This window comes from Molossus molossus, unplaced genomic scaffold (genome assembly GCF_014108415.1).
Source record: "Molossus molossus isolate mMolMol1 unplaced genomic scaffold, mMolMol1.p scaffold_m16_p_19, whole genome shotgun sequence".
Lineage (NCBI taxonomy): Eukaryota > Metazoa > Chordata > Mammalia > Chiroptera > Molossidae > Molossus > Molossus molossus.
Genome location: NW_023425354.1, coordinates 39675911 through 39691807, shown reverse-complemented (window position 1 = coordinate 39691807; position 15897 = coordinate 39675911). Strand labels below are relative to the sequence as shown.

The window sequence follows — 15897 nt, the reverse complement described above, 5'->3', positions numbered from 1 at the left end:
GTTGCAGTTTGTCCCCGGCCCTGGTTGGTTGTGCGGGTGGCAGCCACTCGATGTGTCCCTTTCACGTCGATGTTTCTCTCTCTCTCTCCCTCCCACTCTGTCTGTACAAAAAATGGAAAAACATGTCCTCGGATGAGGATAAAAAAAACAAAACAAATGTATACACCTGTTAGTCCAAAACCCTTCAAGATACATAACATGAGCATCACTCTGGACAGTCTCCTCATGCCCTTTCTCAGGCAATCCCCACCTCCATTCACACCCCTACCTCCCAGAGGTAACTACTATTCTCATTGTTTTTCACCTTAGGTTAGTTTTGCCTATACTAGAACTTTATATAAATAATACCATATAGCCCTGGTCAGTGTGGCTCAGTTGGTTGGGTGTTGTCCCATACACCGAAAGGTTGCCAGTTTGATTACTGGTCAGGGGACATGCCCAGGTTGCAAGCTCAATCCCCAGTAGGGGGCATACAGAAGGCAGCCAATTCACATAGATGTTTCTCTGTCTCTCCCTCTCTTTAAACATCAATAAAAATATATATTTTTTAAAATAGTACCGTACCAGTAAGTACTCTTTTGTCAAAGCCTTCTTTTACTATCACTCGACATGTTTTTGAGATTCATCCCTGTTGTGTGTATCAGTAGTTGCTTCCTTTTCATTGCTGAGTACTAGTCCATTATATGAATATATAAAATGTTTCTCCTTTGATGAACTGATAGGTGCATATTTGAATTGAATAGTCCTTGCCTTTAAAATGCCTTCTATCTTATAGCAATAAAGCAGCTGAATTGACTGAGTTGATTGTACTCTGCTTTGAGGTTGAAGATAATAGGGTCAAGATGATTTAGGTACATACCCTACTTTACATACATACCCTAATTTGCATGCATACTTTTTAATTTTTTATTTATTGATTTTGAGAGAGAGAGGAAAGGAGAGGGAGAGAGAGATAGAAACATTGATGAGAGAGAACATCGACTGGCCGCCTCCTGCATGCCCCCCATTGGGGATCTGGCCCACAACCTGGGCATGTGCCCTGACCGGGAATCGAACCGGCGACCTCTTGGTACATGGGTCGATGCTCACCATTGAGCCACACCGGCCGGGCTGCATGCATACTTTTTATTCACTTAAAATTAGGAAGGCCTCCTAGAGTAGGGTGAGGAGATACAGGCAGAGAAGGAGGTCAGAAAAACTAAGGTTTTCTTCACTGAAGAGAGTAAGAGATGAAGGGGATATGGGTAGATACTGCAGCCTGGAATGGAAAGTGGGGAGGTGGTGATGTCATTGCTGGAGACTTTGGACATGAGGACAGGAGATGTTGGAAAGTCCAGTGTCTACAAAAAGGTGACTGAGCCCAGGTCTAGTTAATTGGGTGCTGAGGGACATAGGAGCAGCAAGCAACTACAGCTGCATTACAGGTCTGACCCTGAAGAGGGAGATTACAGGTAGCTCCAGACATGTGGCACAGGAGAGAACTCAGGCCACAGCCAGGCCTGGCCGTTGTAGGGATGACAGTGGGGAAGGGGTACCTTGTGAGTTGTGCAGATAACAGTGGCAACAAAGGGGTGATGAAGGAAGGGCTGAAATGGACCCAGTCTCCAAAGGCCCCAGGGTTGGGATGAGAGGGGTGACATTGACAGAAAGATAATAATTAACCTGTGTCCACAGAGACTTAAATATTTGGAATTTTAGAGCTAGAAGAGACCTAGATCATCTAGTTCAACCCTGAGCAAAGTGACAGTCTCAAGGTCCCTTGGCGGTTTGTTGGCAGATCCAGGCCTAGATACCAGATCTCCTAACATTTCCGGCCAGCACTATCCCCTGTGCTGCTTCTGTGACTGTTTTCCTGCCTGTCACAATGACATGAGGGGCAAGCTTTTGCCAAGACAGGGATTTATAAGAAATTACTTCCCAGGGATGTTTCAAGCTCAAAGATTCTGGAATTCTGGGCCTATTTTCTGTTTATACTGCTCAAATATCTACCCCCCAGCAAAGAGCCAGGATTGTGTAAGGATTGCAGAGTGAGAATTGGAGACCAGCAGGTGTCTTGGTGGGACCGTATTGAAGGCATTTGTGTTCTTTGTGGTTGGGCTGAGGCTGAGATAATCATTTGTCCCCTCCAAATCCCCAAGGTGGTTTCTGTATTCATTTCCCTGGAGCCATCTTCCAAACAAGCCCTTTAAGTCAGTGCAAGTAATGATGGGAGGTGGACTAAGGTGGGCAGCGACCAGCTAAAGATCTTATGTCCTAGCATGTGGTAGGTCTATGCCACACAGCCCCATCAATGGTTCAGGAGGAGTTAGAGACTCCCCAGGTCAAAGTATAGACCTAAATAGAAAATGTCTGCTGTCAGGCACTCCCCTACCCCAAATCAATCCAGACCTAGCTGGCCAAAGTTGCCCCTGGCTTTGTGCCTCTTGGGCCCTAGATTTCTTGTCTTCTTACTCCCAGGTACTGTGCATGGAGCATTTAGGACCAAAAAGTTCAGAGGAAACTTTGTTTTGCCAGGTAGAAACTGAGGTGAGAGGAGGAAAGGGATACCTGCTAGGTCTACAGGGAGCTAGTGAACTAGTCCAGACTTCCCACCCCTTTCAACGTGTTCTACAACTAAAGATTTCTCTAGAATTGTATTGTCCAATCCTATAGCCTCTAGCCTCATGGGGCTGCTGAATACTTGAAATGTGGTTAGTCTGAATTGAGATGTACTCTAAATGTAAACTATATACTGAATTTCGAAGACTTGGTATGGAAAAGAGAATATAAGATATCTCAATATTTTTTATATAGAATACATATTAAGATAACAGTGAATATCATTGAAGTTAGTTTCACCTGGTTTTTTTTTTTTTTTTTTTTTATCTTTTTAAATGTGGCTACTAGAAAATGTAAAATTGTGTATGTGCATGACTTGAATTATATTTCTTTTGGATACTGCTGCTCTAGAGAGGATACATTGATCTCAGGAACCACTTGGGTGAGGATGCTGGGCAAAGGGGAAACAATTAGGCAGTGTACTGGGGCCCTTGGGAGTTCCTGGCTGTGATGCCTTCCTAGGCATTGTACCTGGGGTGGGGGTTCCTCTTGGTAGAATGGGGAGCCTGGAGGGCCCTGCTTGGTTGTGGGGGTGGGATACATGGAAAGGAAAGGCCTCTCTAGGCCCTTGCAGTAGGTCATTGTTGGATAGAGTAAACTTATAAATTTTGTGTCTAGAATTCAGGGGGAAGGTCTTCATGAAGAAAGAGAAAAAATTACACTTAATTTCTAATTAGGTGGTATAGCTCTGCTTCATGTTTCCTGCTGGTTAGGACAAGAAAGGCTCTCTCAACTCCACCTGCATCAGGTTTTTCTCACTCCTGTCCCAGTCAGGTGTACATAGGGTTGGGGATAGGTTGTGGCCAGAGGCACATGTGCCCTGGAACTGAGGTCTTCTCACACGCTGCCACAGTTTCTTCCTGAGACTATATTTAGGTGTTGGTCTGGGGAAAAGGATGTGAGTTTTTCAGGATCCTGTTTATCCAGTAGACCCCACCTCTACCCCCACTGCACAGCTGTCTGTCCTCTGTTCAGTGTAGAACTTCCCCTCACTTCCCTCCCCTCTTCAGTTTGGGTGCCCAGGACCTAGAAGAAAACAATGTTTGCCATTGAGTCCTGACATTGCCACTTATTAGCTATTTGACAACTAACATATACTTAATTTTCTCATGTGTAGAGATAATGATACTTACTTGCAGGGATGCTGTGAAGTTCAAATGAGGTAGTGTGTGTAAAGTGCCCGGCATTATGCCTGACAAATGGTAGTCATTAAATAAGTGTTGGTTCTTTGAGGTCCTCTGTCAGGCAGTGGCTAAGGCTGCTGTTCTAGGGATAACAGGCTTATGAAAGAGCCCACTAGCACATGATGTCTGTTGCCTTAAGGGACATTGGCTGTGGGGAGGTGATGGTGCACAGAGTCCTGCCCGCTCCCCCACCTGTGTTTGAATCCTAAGTCAAGTCCCAAATTGGCTTGATCTGCCAGGAGGTCAGATCTCCCAAATGCCACCTCCATGCACACCCAAGCCTGGGTCTCTCAGGGATCACAGGAAATGAGAGACTTTGGAGTTTGGGTTTTTACAACCTTGTCTAGAGCGCATAGCAGTGTTATGAGGCTTAGCTTAACTGAGACAGTATTGTGTCCAGCAGAGAACCTGGCGGAGAACTCTGTGAGGGCTCGCTGTGCTCAGTAGCTGGCCACGTCAGGCTGGAGAGCGGGGAAGAGGCTCTACTCCAGTAACCTTTCTCTTTCTCCTTGTTTCTGTCTACAGCAGCAAGGTGGAATACAAGGGCCCTGTGTTAAGCACTCATAATCCTCTTGGGGTACCACCCCTCAAATAGCACCCCATCATGTTTAACCTAATGAAGAAAGACAAGGACAAAGATGGGGGGCGGAAGGAGAAGAAGGAGAAAAAGGAGAAGAAGGAGAGGATGTCAGCGGCAGAGCTGAGGAGCCTGGAAGAGATGAGCCTGAGACGTGGCTTCTTCAACCTGAACCGCTCCTCCAAGCGTGAATCCAAGATGCGCCTGGAAATCTCCAACCCCATCCCCATCAAGGTGGCCAGCGGCTCCGACCTGCACCTGACGGACATTGACTCCGACAGCAACAGGGGCAGCGTCATCCTGGACTCGGGCCACCTCAGCACAGCCAGCTCCAGCGATGACCTCAAGGGTGAGGAAGGTAGCTTCCGGGGCTCTGTGCTGCAGCGGGCGGCCAAGTTCGGCTCCCTGGCCAAACAGAACTCGCAGATGATTGTCAAGCGCTTCTCCTTCTCCCAGCGGAGCCGGGACGAGAGTGCCTCCGAGACCTCCACCCCCTCGGAGCACTCTGCTGCCCCATCTCCGCAGGTGGAGGTGAGGACTCTAGAGGGACAGCTTGTACAGCATCCTGGCCCAAGCCTCCCTCGACCAGGGCCCCGGTCCCGAGTCCCTGAGCTGGTGACTAAAAGGTTTCCGGCTGACCTGCGCTTGCCCCCCGTGGCGCCCCCACCACCCCCTGCCCTCCGGCAGCTGGAGCTGCAACGACGGCCCACTGGAGACTTCGGCTTCTCCCTGCGTCGCACGACCATGCTGGATCGGGGCCCCGAGGGCCAGGTCTATCGGAGGGTGGTTCACTTTGCTGAGCCTGGTGCAGGCACCAAGGACCTGGCCCTGGGGCTGGTGCCGGGCGATCGTCTGGTGGAGATTAATGGGCACAACGTGGAGAGCAAGTCTAGGGATGAGATTGTGGAGATGATCCGGCAGTCCGGGGACAGTGTGCGGCTCAAGGTGCAACCCATCCCGGAGCTCAGTGAGCTCAGCCGGAGCTGGCTGCGGAGTGGCGACGGACCCCGCAGGGAGCCAGCCGATGTGAGTGTTTCCCTGGGCAGCAGGGGATGAGCAGAGGCTGGGATTGCTGGTGTCTCCTGTGATTGTACTTAGGTGGATGATTAGGGTACCCAAGATGTGTAGTCAGAGTCTAGCCAGTGTGTGAATGATGAAGCTGGGCTACTCCTTGGGCTCCAGGGACATTTACCTGGCTTGTGGGGAGAAGGGACCTCAGGTGGGGACTGTACACGGTGGTACAAGCTTCATGATACAAAGGTGAGTTAGGGGTTTGGGCACCATATTTCCTGAGCCTGATTGAGGCATGGAGGCTAACATGTGCCACTTCCAGATATAAGAGACAGACAGTCCTATATTCTGGACTAAAATATAGGATTTCCATGTTATTTAGATATTGGCGGTGGAAAAAAAGAAAAGACAAATTATTTCAAATCAGGGCTGTCATGAAACATCTGGGATATACAGCTGCTTTGGTAGCTCCTGGGAAGATGACCTCAGGCCTCCTTGCCCCTCAGTGAGTGAGGAGTTGAATATCAGGTAAGAAAGCAGAGATAAGCAAGGACTAAATCATAAAGGACCTTGTAAATCATGGTAGGAGTTTCCATTTTATCCCAGTGAAATGGGATCATTGTAGAGTTTGAAGCAGGGGAGTGACTGCAGGGATCTGATTTAAGAAGATCACTGTGCTGCAAGAGTTTTATCATCTTCCCTGGAAGAAGAAAATGCATGGCCATGGGGAAGTAACAGGGATTAAACCTACAGAGCTAGTATGACCTAATTATCCCTGAGACCCCAGCTGTTATCCTGCCCACACAAAACCACAGTGGAAAGGGTAACATAGGCCCAGAAGAAATTTAGGTTAAAGATATCCATCAGATTTAGCAGATATCTGTTTATTTACCAAGGACCAACCCAATTTAACTTCTGAAAAGATGGTCTCTAGTGGGATGAAGATCTCTAAACCCTGGTGTCTTTTGATAGGGTGGCCGGAATGTTGTGCTTGGAGACAACACCTGAAGGACAAGTTGGCCTCTGGTCATCCCTCTCTCCCTGCTGTGGCTTTTAGGACTGTCCAGGTCCCTAACGCCTGACCAGTACACAGGCTGGCCAGGACCTTTCAGCACTAAGTGACCAGCCAGATGTGTCCAAGTCAGAAGTGGGAGGAAATGCTAAGGAAACAGGCAGAGTCCCGGTCCTAGCTTTCTCCCAGAGAGGGGAAGTGGCTGCTCAGCCTAGCAGCATATCGGGCCTGGAGGGCCTGGGAGCGGTGGGGTCAGACTCCAGCAGGAAGCACTGGAGTTGGGTTCCTTTACCCTGGGGCTGGTGGGGTCAGGCAGCTTTGCTAGCCAGGGAGGGGTAGTGAGTGGGAGGGAGCCTGTCATAGAATCCAGGGAAGGACCTGCACACATTTATTCCAGAAATACATTGAGCACCTACTCTGTTAGCCACCAGGCTAGACTGAACTCAGGGAACCACAGTTTAGAGGGAGTGGTCTTTATCTCAGAACCAAAGACCATACGGTGTTGCCACGTCTGTCTGCTTTCTCCCAGGCCAACATTGCCTTCAACAGATGGAATTTCCTTTCTCTTAAAGAATGAATCCCCCAGGGGATTGTTGCCAGCTCCCCGCTGAACCACAGCACAGGCCTCTGTGGGGCTGAGGGCCTGGCATCACAGATGCTGTTTAGTTTTTCTCTTTATAGCACAGGGATCATCCTGGCATCTCATATTTCCCAGCCACTCTCCTTCCCAACTAGCTGCTGCCACTGGATCCCTGGGGAAGTGGATGGTTTAGCTGTGGAAGCCCTGGTGGATCCCACCTTGCAGCTGGTATCCCAGAAATGCTGGCTTGTCCTAGCCCGTGGGGCAAGCCCAGCTGGTTCCCAGAGGACTTCCCCCACCTGGGGGATCCAGCAGACGAGTCAATAGAAAGCCCCATCCTCATGGGTCTCCTACAGCTGACAGGACAACAAGAAGCATAGGGCTGAAAGAAGCCCCATATGTTTTCTTACCTGGGCAGGTGGTGGGGACTCATGCCACAAAGGGGAGGAGCAGAATGAGCCCCACATCCCGGCTTCCTGAGACAGACCCCAGAGCTGGCGAGGGAGTGCTGCAGCCTCGGCCGAGGCTCTTGTCCTCTGTCTCCTCTTCCTCCCACTCCTCCTTCTGCTCCGTTTCTTGGCAGTAGTTCTAATCCCAGTTCCATGCCAAGAAAAGAGTCTTCCCACCTCCTCCATACTCCCGGGCGGGGTACCCTGACAACTTTAGCCCCACAGGAACAGCTCTGGCGGCCACCCTGCCCGTCAGGCCATCCATCAGCTGTGTCCACACGTTGCCTGTCCCCCGGGAGCCTGAGGGAGCTGGCTAGCCATCTGTTCTCCTTCTGCACACAGATAGGGGCCAGGCCCCATGGCTCCTGTCCATGGCCTGTTCAGAAGGCCCCAGGGAGAGACAGGCCCTTGGGTTTCCTTCTCACATGGTGCGTGTCCAGAATGCTTGGCTCACACCTTGTTCATATGTCTCCGTAGCTGCTAGACAAGGCTCCACTGGGAGCAGGGTGAGCCACAGTAGTAGGATAGACTTTGGACCTGGTAGAAATCACTCAGCAGGCCTGAGAGAAACAGTCCTTCTTCTGCCACCTAGTCTTCCTCTCACCTGTCTACTGAACAAACATTTGTTGAGCATTTACTGTGTGGTAGGTCCTGGGACCCCGCAGTGAAAAGCAAATAATCCCAGCCCCGAGGCACTCATAGTCTAGTGCAGCAGTTCTCAAAATGTGGGTCGCGACCCCTTTGGGGATCGAACGACCCTTTCACAGGGGTCGCCTAAGACATAACAGTAGCAAAATTACAGTTATGAAGTAGCAACGAAAATAATTTTACGGTTGGGGGTCACCACAACATGAGGAACTGTATTAAAGGGTCGCAGCATTAGGAAGGTTGAGAACCACTGGTCTAGTGGGAGAGATGATTTAGTAGCAGACAATGGCATTGCCATTTGAGAAACTCAATGATGGGCCAGTGCAGGGTACTAGGGAGCACAGAAGAGGGACTTCAAGGATAGTCTTGGGAATAAGTCAAAGAGAGCTGACATAGAGGGGAGGCAGGAGGAAGGAAAAGACTGTATTCCATACAAGTTGGAGAGAGAATGACACATTTGGGGAATAAGGCTGGGGGACAGTGTATAGGGACAGTATTGAGAGAAGCAGCAAGAGAAGTAAGCAGGGGCCAGGTCACAAAGGCCCTTAAGAGTTATGCTAGGGAATGTAAATGTGAACCTAAGGGCAATGTAGCAGTTTAATCAGGGAGTGATAGGGACAGATCTTGGAAAATCTCTCTGGCTGTTCATGGAGAATGCTTTTGAGTGTAGCAAGGGTAGATGTGGGGAGAATAGTGAAGGAGCTATTATAATAATTCTAGTAGAATGAATGGAGCTCTCAGGTAGAAGCATTGGAGATGGAGAGAGATACCAGACGTAAGCAACTGAGGTAGGCTCTAGAGTCTTGGTGACCTACTAGTGTGAGGGAAGGAGGAGAGGAGGGGGCAGGTGTGACTTTGAGGTTTGGGGGAATATGCTGAATAAGTTCTTTCTGTGGTTCCTCAGGGAAAGTGTTTTGGGGGCATCTGTTTTTAGAACAGTTATTCTTAAATTTTCTAAAGGCAAAGAGTTCCCTGAGTCTGGTGAGATTAAGGGAGGTGTTGGTAAAGATGAGGATCTGAAAACCCCAGTTGGATCAAAATTCCTCTCTCCAGTTCCGTGAGTCTGGGTAGGAAAGTCAATGCCTATTGAGAAGGGGTAGACGCCAGGTGGGGACCACGGTTTGGAAGAGAGAGCGCTGGTCCCTTCTGTTTGTATCCTCAGGAGGCCCATTATGGGGGCCAAGTGGATTGTCTGCGAATGTAGGATGTTTCTGCTGAGCTCAGAAAAGCCCACCTGGCTAACCTCTGGCCAACTCTGGTTCTTCTGCTGCCAAGAGCCAGAAGAGCTGGCCTGCATGGGAGCCCTACCCAGAAAGCACTGCTTCCTGAGCTTGTGAAATTGTGATAGGAGGGGAGAGGAAGGGGCTTAAAGAAAGGCCTACTGCTCCTTCCCTGTCAAGTCTAGTTTCCTGAGCTCTGTGGAACTGTCAGGCATTGGCCAGAGATATGTGATAGAGTTTCTTCTTCCATTGGACCTTGTGGTTTTTCCACAACAGTTATAGGGCTGTGAGGTTTCTTAAGAGGTCATCCTATCCATCTAAACCACCTCCACATTCAGGAGAAACTAGGAAAGTGCATGTTATAGTGGAAAGAACATGGACTTTGGAACCAGAAAGACCTGTTTGAGTTTTACTAAAGTTACCAAACTTTTCTGAGCCTCAATTTACTCATTCCTTGAATATTTAATGTTTGTTTGTTTGTTTTTATCCTCACCCGAGGACATTTTTCCATTTTTTGTACAGATAGAGTGGGAGGGAGAGAGAGGAACAGAGAGAGAGGGAAACATCGATGTGAAAGGGACACATCGAGTGGCTGCCACCCGCACAACCAACCAGGGCCGGGGACAAACTGCAACCGAGGTACATGTCCTTAGCGGGAACCAAACCCGGGCCTCTCCGGACCGCAGGCGGACGCTCTAACCGCTGAGCCAAACTGGCCAGGGCTCCTTGAATATTTAATGAAGAGTTTTTAAGGACCAGGCACTGGGGGATTAAGTAAATAAAGCAGAATCTTTCCTCAAGGAAGCATAGACATAAGTAAAGAAAGGCAGCCAAGCACCATAACAGCTATCATGGAAGTCTGTACAGGTCAACAGTGGGGTGGGAAGGAGGAAATGGCCGGTCCACTAGGGAGGAGGGCTGGCAAATAGGAGTGGCCTCTTAGAGGATGTGACCCTTAATCTCTATAAATGGGCCTTATTCTGTCCTCCCAGAATTTGAGAAGATGATATCAAAGAAGGATGTGCACTCGACTCACTCACTCCAGTATTCTCTGAGAATGAGGATAAAGGGAGACTTGTTTTTTTATTCTGTACATTATACTTTTGGGTCTTTTATAAAATTAATTTTAATTTTTATTGATTTTTAGAGAGGAAAGGAGAGGGAAATAGAAACATCGATTGGCTGTCTCCTGAGCACTCCCTACTGGGCATGTGCCCTGACCAGGAATCGAACCAGCGACTTCTTGGTCCATGAGCCGAAGCTCAACCACTGGAGCCACACCAGCTGGGCTACTTTATGGGTCTTTATTTAAGATAGACATCTTTATATATTAGTGAGATCTCTTAAGCAGACTTTGGCAGGTGGTAAAGGGTTAGGAAGATTAGTATCTTTTCCTCTGTCCAGTCTCTGAAGACATCCGGGGAAGGTAATTCTGCAGCCTCCTTAATTAATCCATTCTGGTGTCTCCCATCATTGCTTCTTGTAAGGTTTTCTTTCCACTGGGGACTCCTGGTGGTTTTGTCCAAACTCTTTCACTGTAGCTTTGAAAAACAGCCAGTGACAGGAGAGATGGGACACTGGGTGCCCTCTAGCTTTTCCTAGCTTCTTAGAGCTCAGCTCCTCAGGCCTGCAGGCATGCACATCAGTGGCCCCGCAGGAGACAGGTCAGTCGGGGCTGCCTACATGTAGAAAGGCAGAAGAACCTTTGTCACAGTGGAAGTCCTAGACCCCTGGTGGAAACTGTATGAGCCTCGTCAGCCTCGTCCACAAGCCACCTGGGTGCCGTCAGGAGTGGGGACTGCAGATTCCAAGGAGAGACTCGAAATGGTGCTGCTTCTGGGCCTGCCAGGCCAGCTCCTGAGCAGAGGCCTTTCCCAGGGGCTTCTGGTGGTGCCGGACAGCTGGGTGCTGCCTGGGCTCAGTGCTGTAGAACGCTTCTGTTCCTAATGTTACTTCAAATGATTCTTGGAGGGTTTTTTGTTTTTTTTAAACCGAAAATTTTGACTTCACTTTGTGCCAAAGCTGCAGGCACTTCTGGCATCAGTCTCCCCATGTGAGCTTGGGGGCTCAAGGCAGGACCTAAACAGAGGTCTTCTGGTAATGAGGGGCCAGTGGGTAGGTTCAAGGGTATGAGAACTGATGGGTGAAAGGTTTTTAGGGCCACTTGGGGGGGTTATCTATCCAGGATCAGTGGGGTGCATGGGGCCAGCAGGATAGAGTGGTAGACTAGGTCATTTCTATTCTGCTAGGTCTCCCTTTTCTGTTCTCAGAGGTACCATTCTGCCTTCTTCCCAATGAGACGCTGGATGAACCGCAGCCCCTATGTGCCCTGACTATCTAGCCCGTGGGTGGTGGGCACAGTGCCCAGTCCACATTGAGCTGGTGTGGGTACATGTCATGGTCATTGGTTGTTTTTGTAGGCACAGCCTGAGCCCTGGTGCGGGGGCAGGGCCTTGATTGAGGTAGCCTGTCCTGGCCCCTTCCGGCCCTGGCCAGAACCCGTCTGGCCCACCCAGATACCCTTGGCCACCCTGCCCTCTGCTCCCTTCTAATCTCTCTTATTTACATTGAAATGGTTCTGGAAAATACCAGATATGCAAACACCCAGACTGGGGGTGAGTGAGGAGTGGGGTGAACGGGGGTGTGTGGCGGGTGGGAACACAAATATTTTAAAAATGCTGCAAATCTCTACAGTGTTTCCCAGAAACCACAAGCACGCGTTCTGCCTGCCAGCAGGGCTCCCGCCACCCCACTACACTAAGCTGCTGAATTCTCCTCCCTGTAGCCTGGGGTGGAGAGCAGCATCTGTAGGGGTGGGGACCGGTGACCCAGCTGGGGAGGGGGCACCCCTTCTGCATGGGCAGGCTGCCTGGCGCCTCCACGGTCAGTCCTGGGCAGTGGTACGGATGTGCCCCAGGCATCCAGCAGCGCCGTGAATGCCCACCATGCCAGATAGGCCCTGCGAAGGAGTGGAGAATTCATGGCCCCCCAACTCTTGAGCAGTTTGGGGGGGACCCTAGCCAATTCAGAGTCCAGCTTGGGGTTTGGCAGCAGCTTCTGTTCTGTTAAATACAGGGAACAGTGTCAGCAAAGCTTATTTTTTCAGTTGTTGGCTCTAGTTTGGTTGGGAAGCAGTCCTTAGACCTGGGTCACCACTCTGGCTCCCTTGATCTCCCGCCATATGTTCCTCGGATTCAGGGCGTGGCTTTCTGCCCCTTCACCGCCCAGCCCAGCCACTTTGCACAGACTCGGGGGTAGGGGAGGACGTAGGGTGTTTGTCTGGTATTCTGTATGGCATCTGGGACAGTGTGTGGCACAGGCATGCTCCCTACATGGTGTTTAATTGATCTGGTAAAGGTGCAGCTGAACAGCAGTGCCTTGAGGAGAGGGCATGAAAATAATAGCAAGGAGGAGGATCATGGCTCGCACTCACCGTGCATTAGGCACTGTTCTAGATGTTTTATGTATATTAGCTCATTTAACTTTCCCAACAATTCTTTATAGTAGTTATTATAACAATCTCTACTTCACTGATGAAGAAACTGGATTACAGAGCGGTTAAGGTTAAGTAAATTGCCTAAGGTGCCAAGGCTATTAGGTGACTTGGCAGGATTTGAACTCAGGGCATCAGCTCCTTGCTCTTCACTAGTGTGCTCTATAGTAAGTCCTCACTTAATGTTATCAATAGGTTTATTGGAACTGCAATGAAATGATGAATAATGAAACCAATTTGATCGGAGGTTAATTGATATAAATAAGAATTAAGTTCCTACGGCATCTCCTCAGTGTTACAATAAAATGATGTTGAACAAAATGACATTATTTGAGGACCTACTGTCTAGGGCAGAGGAAGGCGGTGTCTGGAGAGCCTTATACATCCACTGCCTAGCCCGGACCTGGGCCCTTCTGATTCCTGCTGCCCTAGAAGCCTCTTCTCCAGAAGGGAAGCGGAAGCCAGAGCGACTGGCCACTCTTACTCTGTGGACAGTGAGCCACAGAAGGCATGACCATTGCTCTCAGACCCTCCTGACGATTAAGCAGAGGAAGTGAGCCCAAGGGGCAGCAGACAAGGTTCAATCTTGGAGATGGGAGAGGTACTGAAAGGGTGGCTGAGGGAAGCCTTCGGAAGAGAACCAGCATCTATCTTGCAGCATTTGGGTGTGTCTGCCAGAGATGGCAGAGGGTGCACTTTTGTCCTGACCGCTGCAGCACTTGGGGTGGCAGGATTCCTGGAGTGTCACCTTGGACCAACAACGAGTCCTCTTCTAGTGCATGTGGGCTGAACACTGGTTTCTTAAGGTGCACTGTGGGGGAAGGGCCAAGAGCACCACCTGGCAGAGTGCCTGGCAGGTAGTGGGTGTGCAACGCGGAGTTCTCATTGGTTTCTAACATTGAGTTCCTGCTGTTCCTTTTATTTGTAATGCTTTTCCCTGCCCACCCTCATGCACTTATACTCATTGGCTCCAGTGTGAATATCACTTCCTCAGGGAAGTCTTCTCTGATCCTTTCAGACCAGGTCAGGTCTACACCCTGGCAGCACTCATCCTTCTCCTTCATAGCATTCATCAAGATTGCAATTAATTAGTGATCTCATTTCTCCAGTGCTGGAGTACTTCATGAGAGCAGGGGCTATTTATTGAAGAAAAGAAGACGGAATTGGTTTCCCATTCTCTGTCCAGTTTTCCTTGTTTAGCTCAGTTTGGGTTCCTAGAACCCTCCCCACTGGCCTTGGTGACTTGTCTGCAGTCTATTACCATGTCCTGCCTTAATAGAGGCCAGAGGGAAACTGGTTCCCCACCTGATAAGCCTGGGGGACGACCGTGGGCTGTGACTTATCTGCAGTACATCACCATGACTCTGTTGTGTCCCTGGGCACTCGATATCTCCCACCCACGTGGAGGAGAGAGGGGCTCTAGGCATCCAGGAGCAGGAGCCTCTGGAAGGGGCTCTGGGAGGAGGGTACTAAGGATACCTTGTCTCCTGTCCCTGCACTGGGGCACCCGAAAGGCACCAGGCTTGGGCGAGAAGCACATGCAGGGTCACATGGGGTCACACAGTGTCCAGCCCTGGGGATATGGATTACAGAGAGGTTAAGGTTAAGTAAGTTGCCTAAGGTTTGTTGCTGAAGATCCCCCAGGGGGCCTTGGAGGAATGTGCCTGTCTTACTGGCTGCAGGTCTCTGAGGGGGTGGAATGTGGCCCTGCAGGGTTCATGGCTTCCACTTCCCTTTTGCTGCTTTCCCTGGCTGCCTTTGTGTTGGAATGTCACAGGCTGGGAATTTTTACAGCAAAGATTTTTCCCAGTCAGGGCAACAGATTCCATCTGGAGCCTGGGGACAGCTCCTCGCTGGGCAGGAGCTACTGGAGAGGGCAATGGTGGATGCTAGAGCAACCCCAACTCCTCTGCGCTTAAGGCCACTCAGTTCCCACCCTCTTCGGAGATGCAGACATCTGTCTCCCCATTGGGCCAGGCCAGGGGGAACCTGGGCTCCTGGAGCTGTGGGGCTCAGGAGAGGCAGTGGGAAGCCTCGGAGACCAGAGAGTGCACCTCAGTGAGGAGAGAACGTGGCCATGGCCTCACTTCCTCCAGCTACCTGTGAGTCATGGGGGAGCCGCCTCAGATTCCATCCTCAGGTGGGGCTGTGCCTGCCAGACCCAGGTTCCCTGGCCTGTGGAGGCCACCCAACCTTGGTGGGAGGTGGCATTGCTGAGTTTGTCACCTGTATCTGTCCTCCACTCTGTGGGCCCCACAATGCTCCAAGGCCTGGTTCCCTTTCTTAGTGACCTTTCTCCTGTGTCCTTTGTCCCCTGATCTCAGTTCTGCTGGCTCCTCCCTCCCATTTCCATTTCTGCAAGGAGCTGACTCACTTCCTCTCTCTCTCTTTCCCCGGCTTCTGTCACTGCCAGGCCCTGCGGTATGCAGGGTACCCACAGGGAGGCAGATTTCTCACTTCCCAGGCTATTTTCTCTGGCAGCAGAACAGGCTGCCCTGGCTCTGGGCAAAAGAGGCCTGGGGGTGGGTTGGAGTGGGAAGGGGGCATGGCTGTGGACTAGAGGGAAGGCCAGGTGTGAATGGCCCCAGAGTCTTGGCACAATCAAGGCAGATGTCAGGAGACCTTAAAGAGCACCTGCTGCATGTCACACACGGTGGGCTTGATTCTGTGGAGGAGAAAGGCTGAAGATGCCATCCTGTGATCAGGGAGCCTGGGCTTTCTCTAGAACAGAAGACATCTGCAAAAAGATAGATCTCAGCCCAGAGTGGCATGGGCTGGAGGCCAGGCAGTGACAGCACTGTCAGGCAGCATGAGACAGTCATGACTCTGTGATACCCAGTCTCATGCCCAGCCCCACCACATCAAGAGAAAAATGTCTAGGGGTTCCAGTGGAGCTTTCCAGGGATGGAGCCAGGGGAAAGGTCTGACACTATCTCCTTGTGTTAGTTCTTTTTTTGTTTTTAAATATGTATCTATTGATTTTTTGAGAGAGAGAGAGAGAAAGAGATAGAAACTTCGATGTGAGAGAAAAACATGGATCGGCTGCCTCCTGCACGCCCCACATTGGGGATTGAGCCCGCAACCCAGGCATGTGCCCTGACTGGGAATTGAACCTCTCAGTCCAT

General features: G+C 50.3%; 1 protein-coding gene across 4 annotated transcripts in view; it reads left to right on the top strand.

Annotated features, from left to right (window-relative positions):
- Positions 1–4313: 4313 nt before the first annotated feature.
- The window catches only part of MYO18A (myosin XVIIIA), an 86410-nt gene continuing 74826 nt past the window's right edge, over positions 4314–15897 (top strand). For 2 of the 4 annotated variants that reach the window (XM_036267880.1, XM_036267878.1), the window contains exon 1: positions 4314–5385. In XM_036267880.1, the coding sequence (XP_036123773.1) occupies positions 4387–5385 (999 nt within the window). In that variant the 5' untranslated portion in view covers positions 4314–4386. The remainder of the gene's footprint in view (positions 5386–15897) is intronic. The other 2 variants (XM_036267882.1, XM_036267879.1) reach the window with 1 other exon arrangement.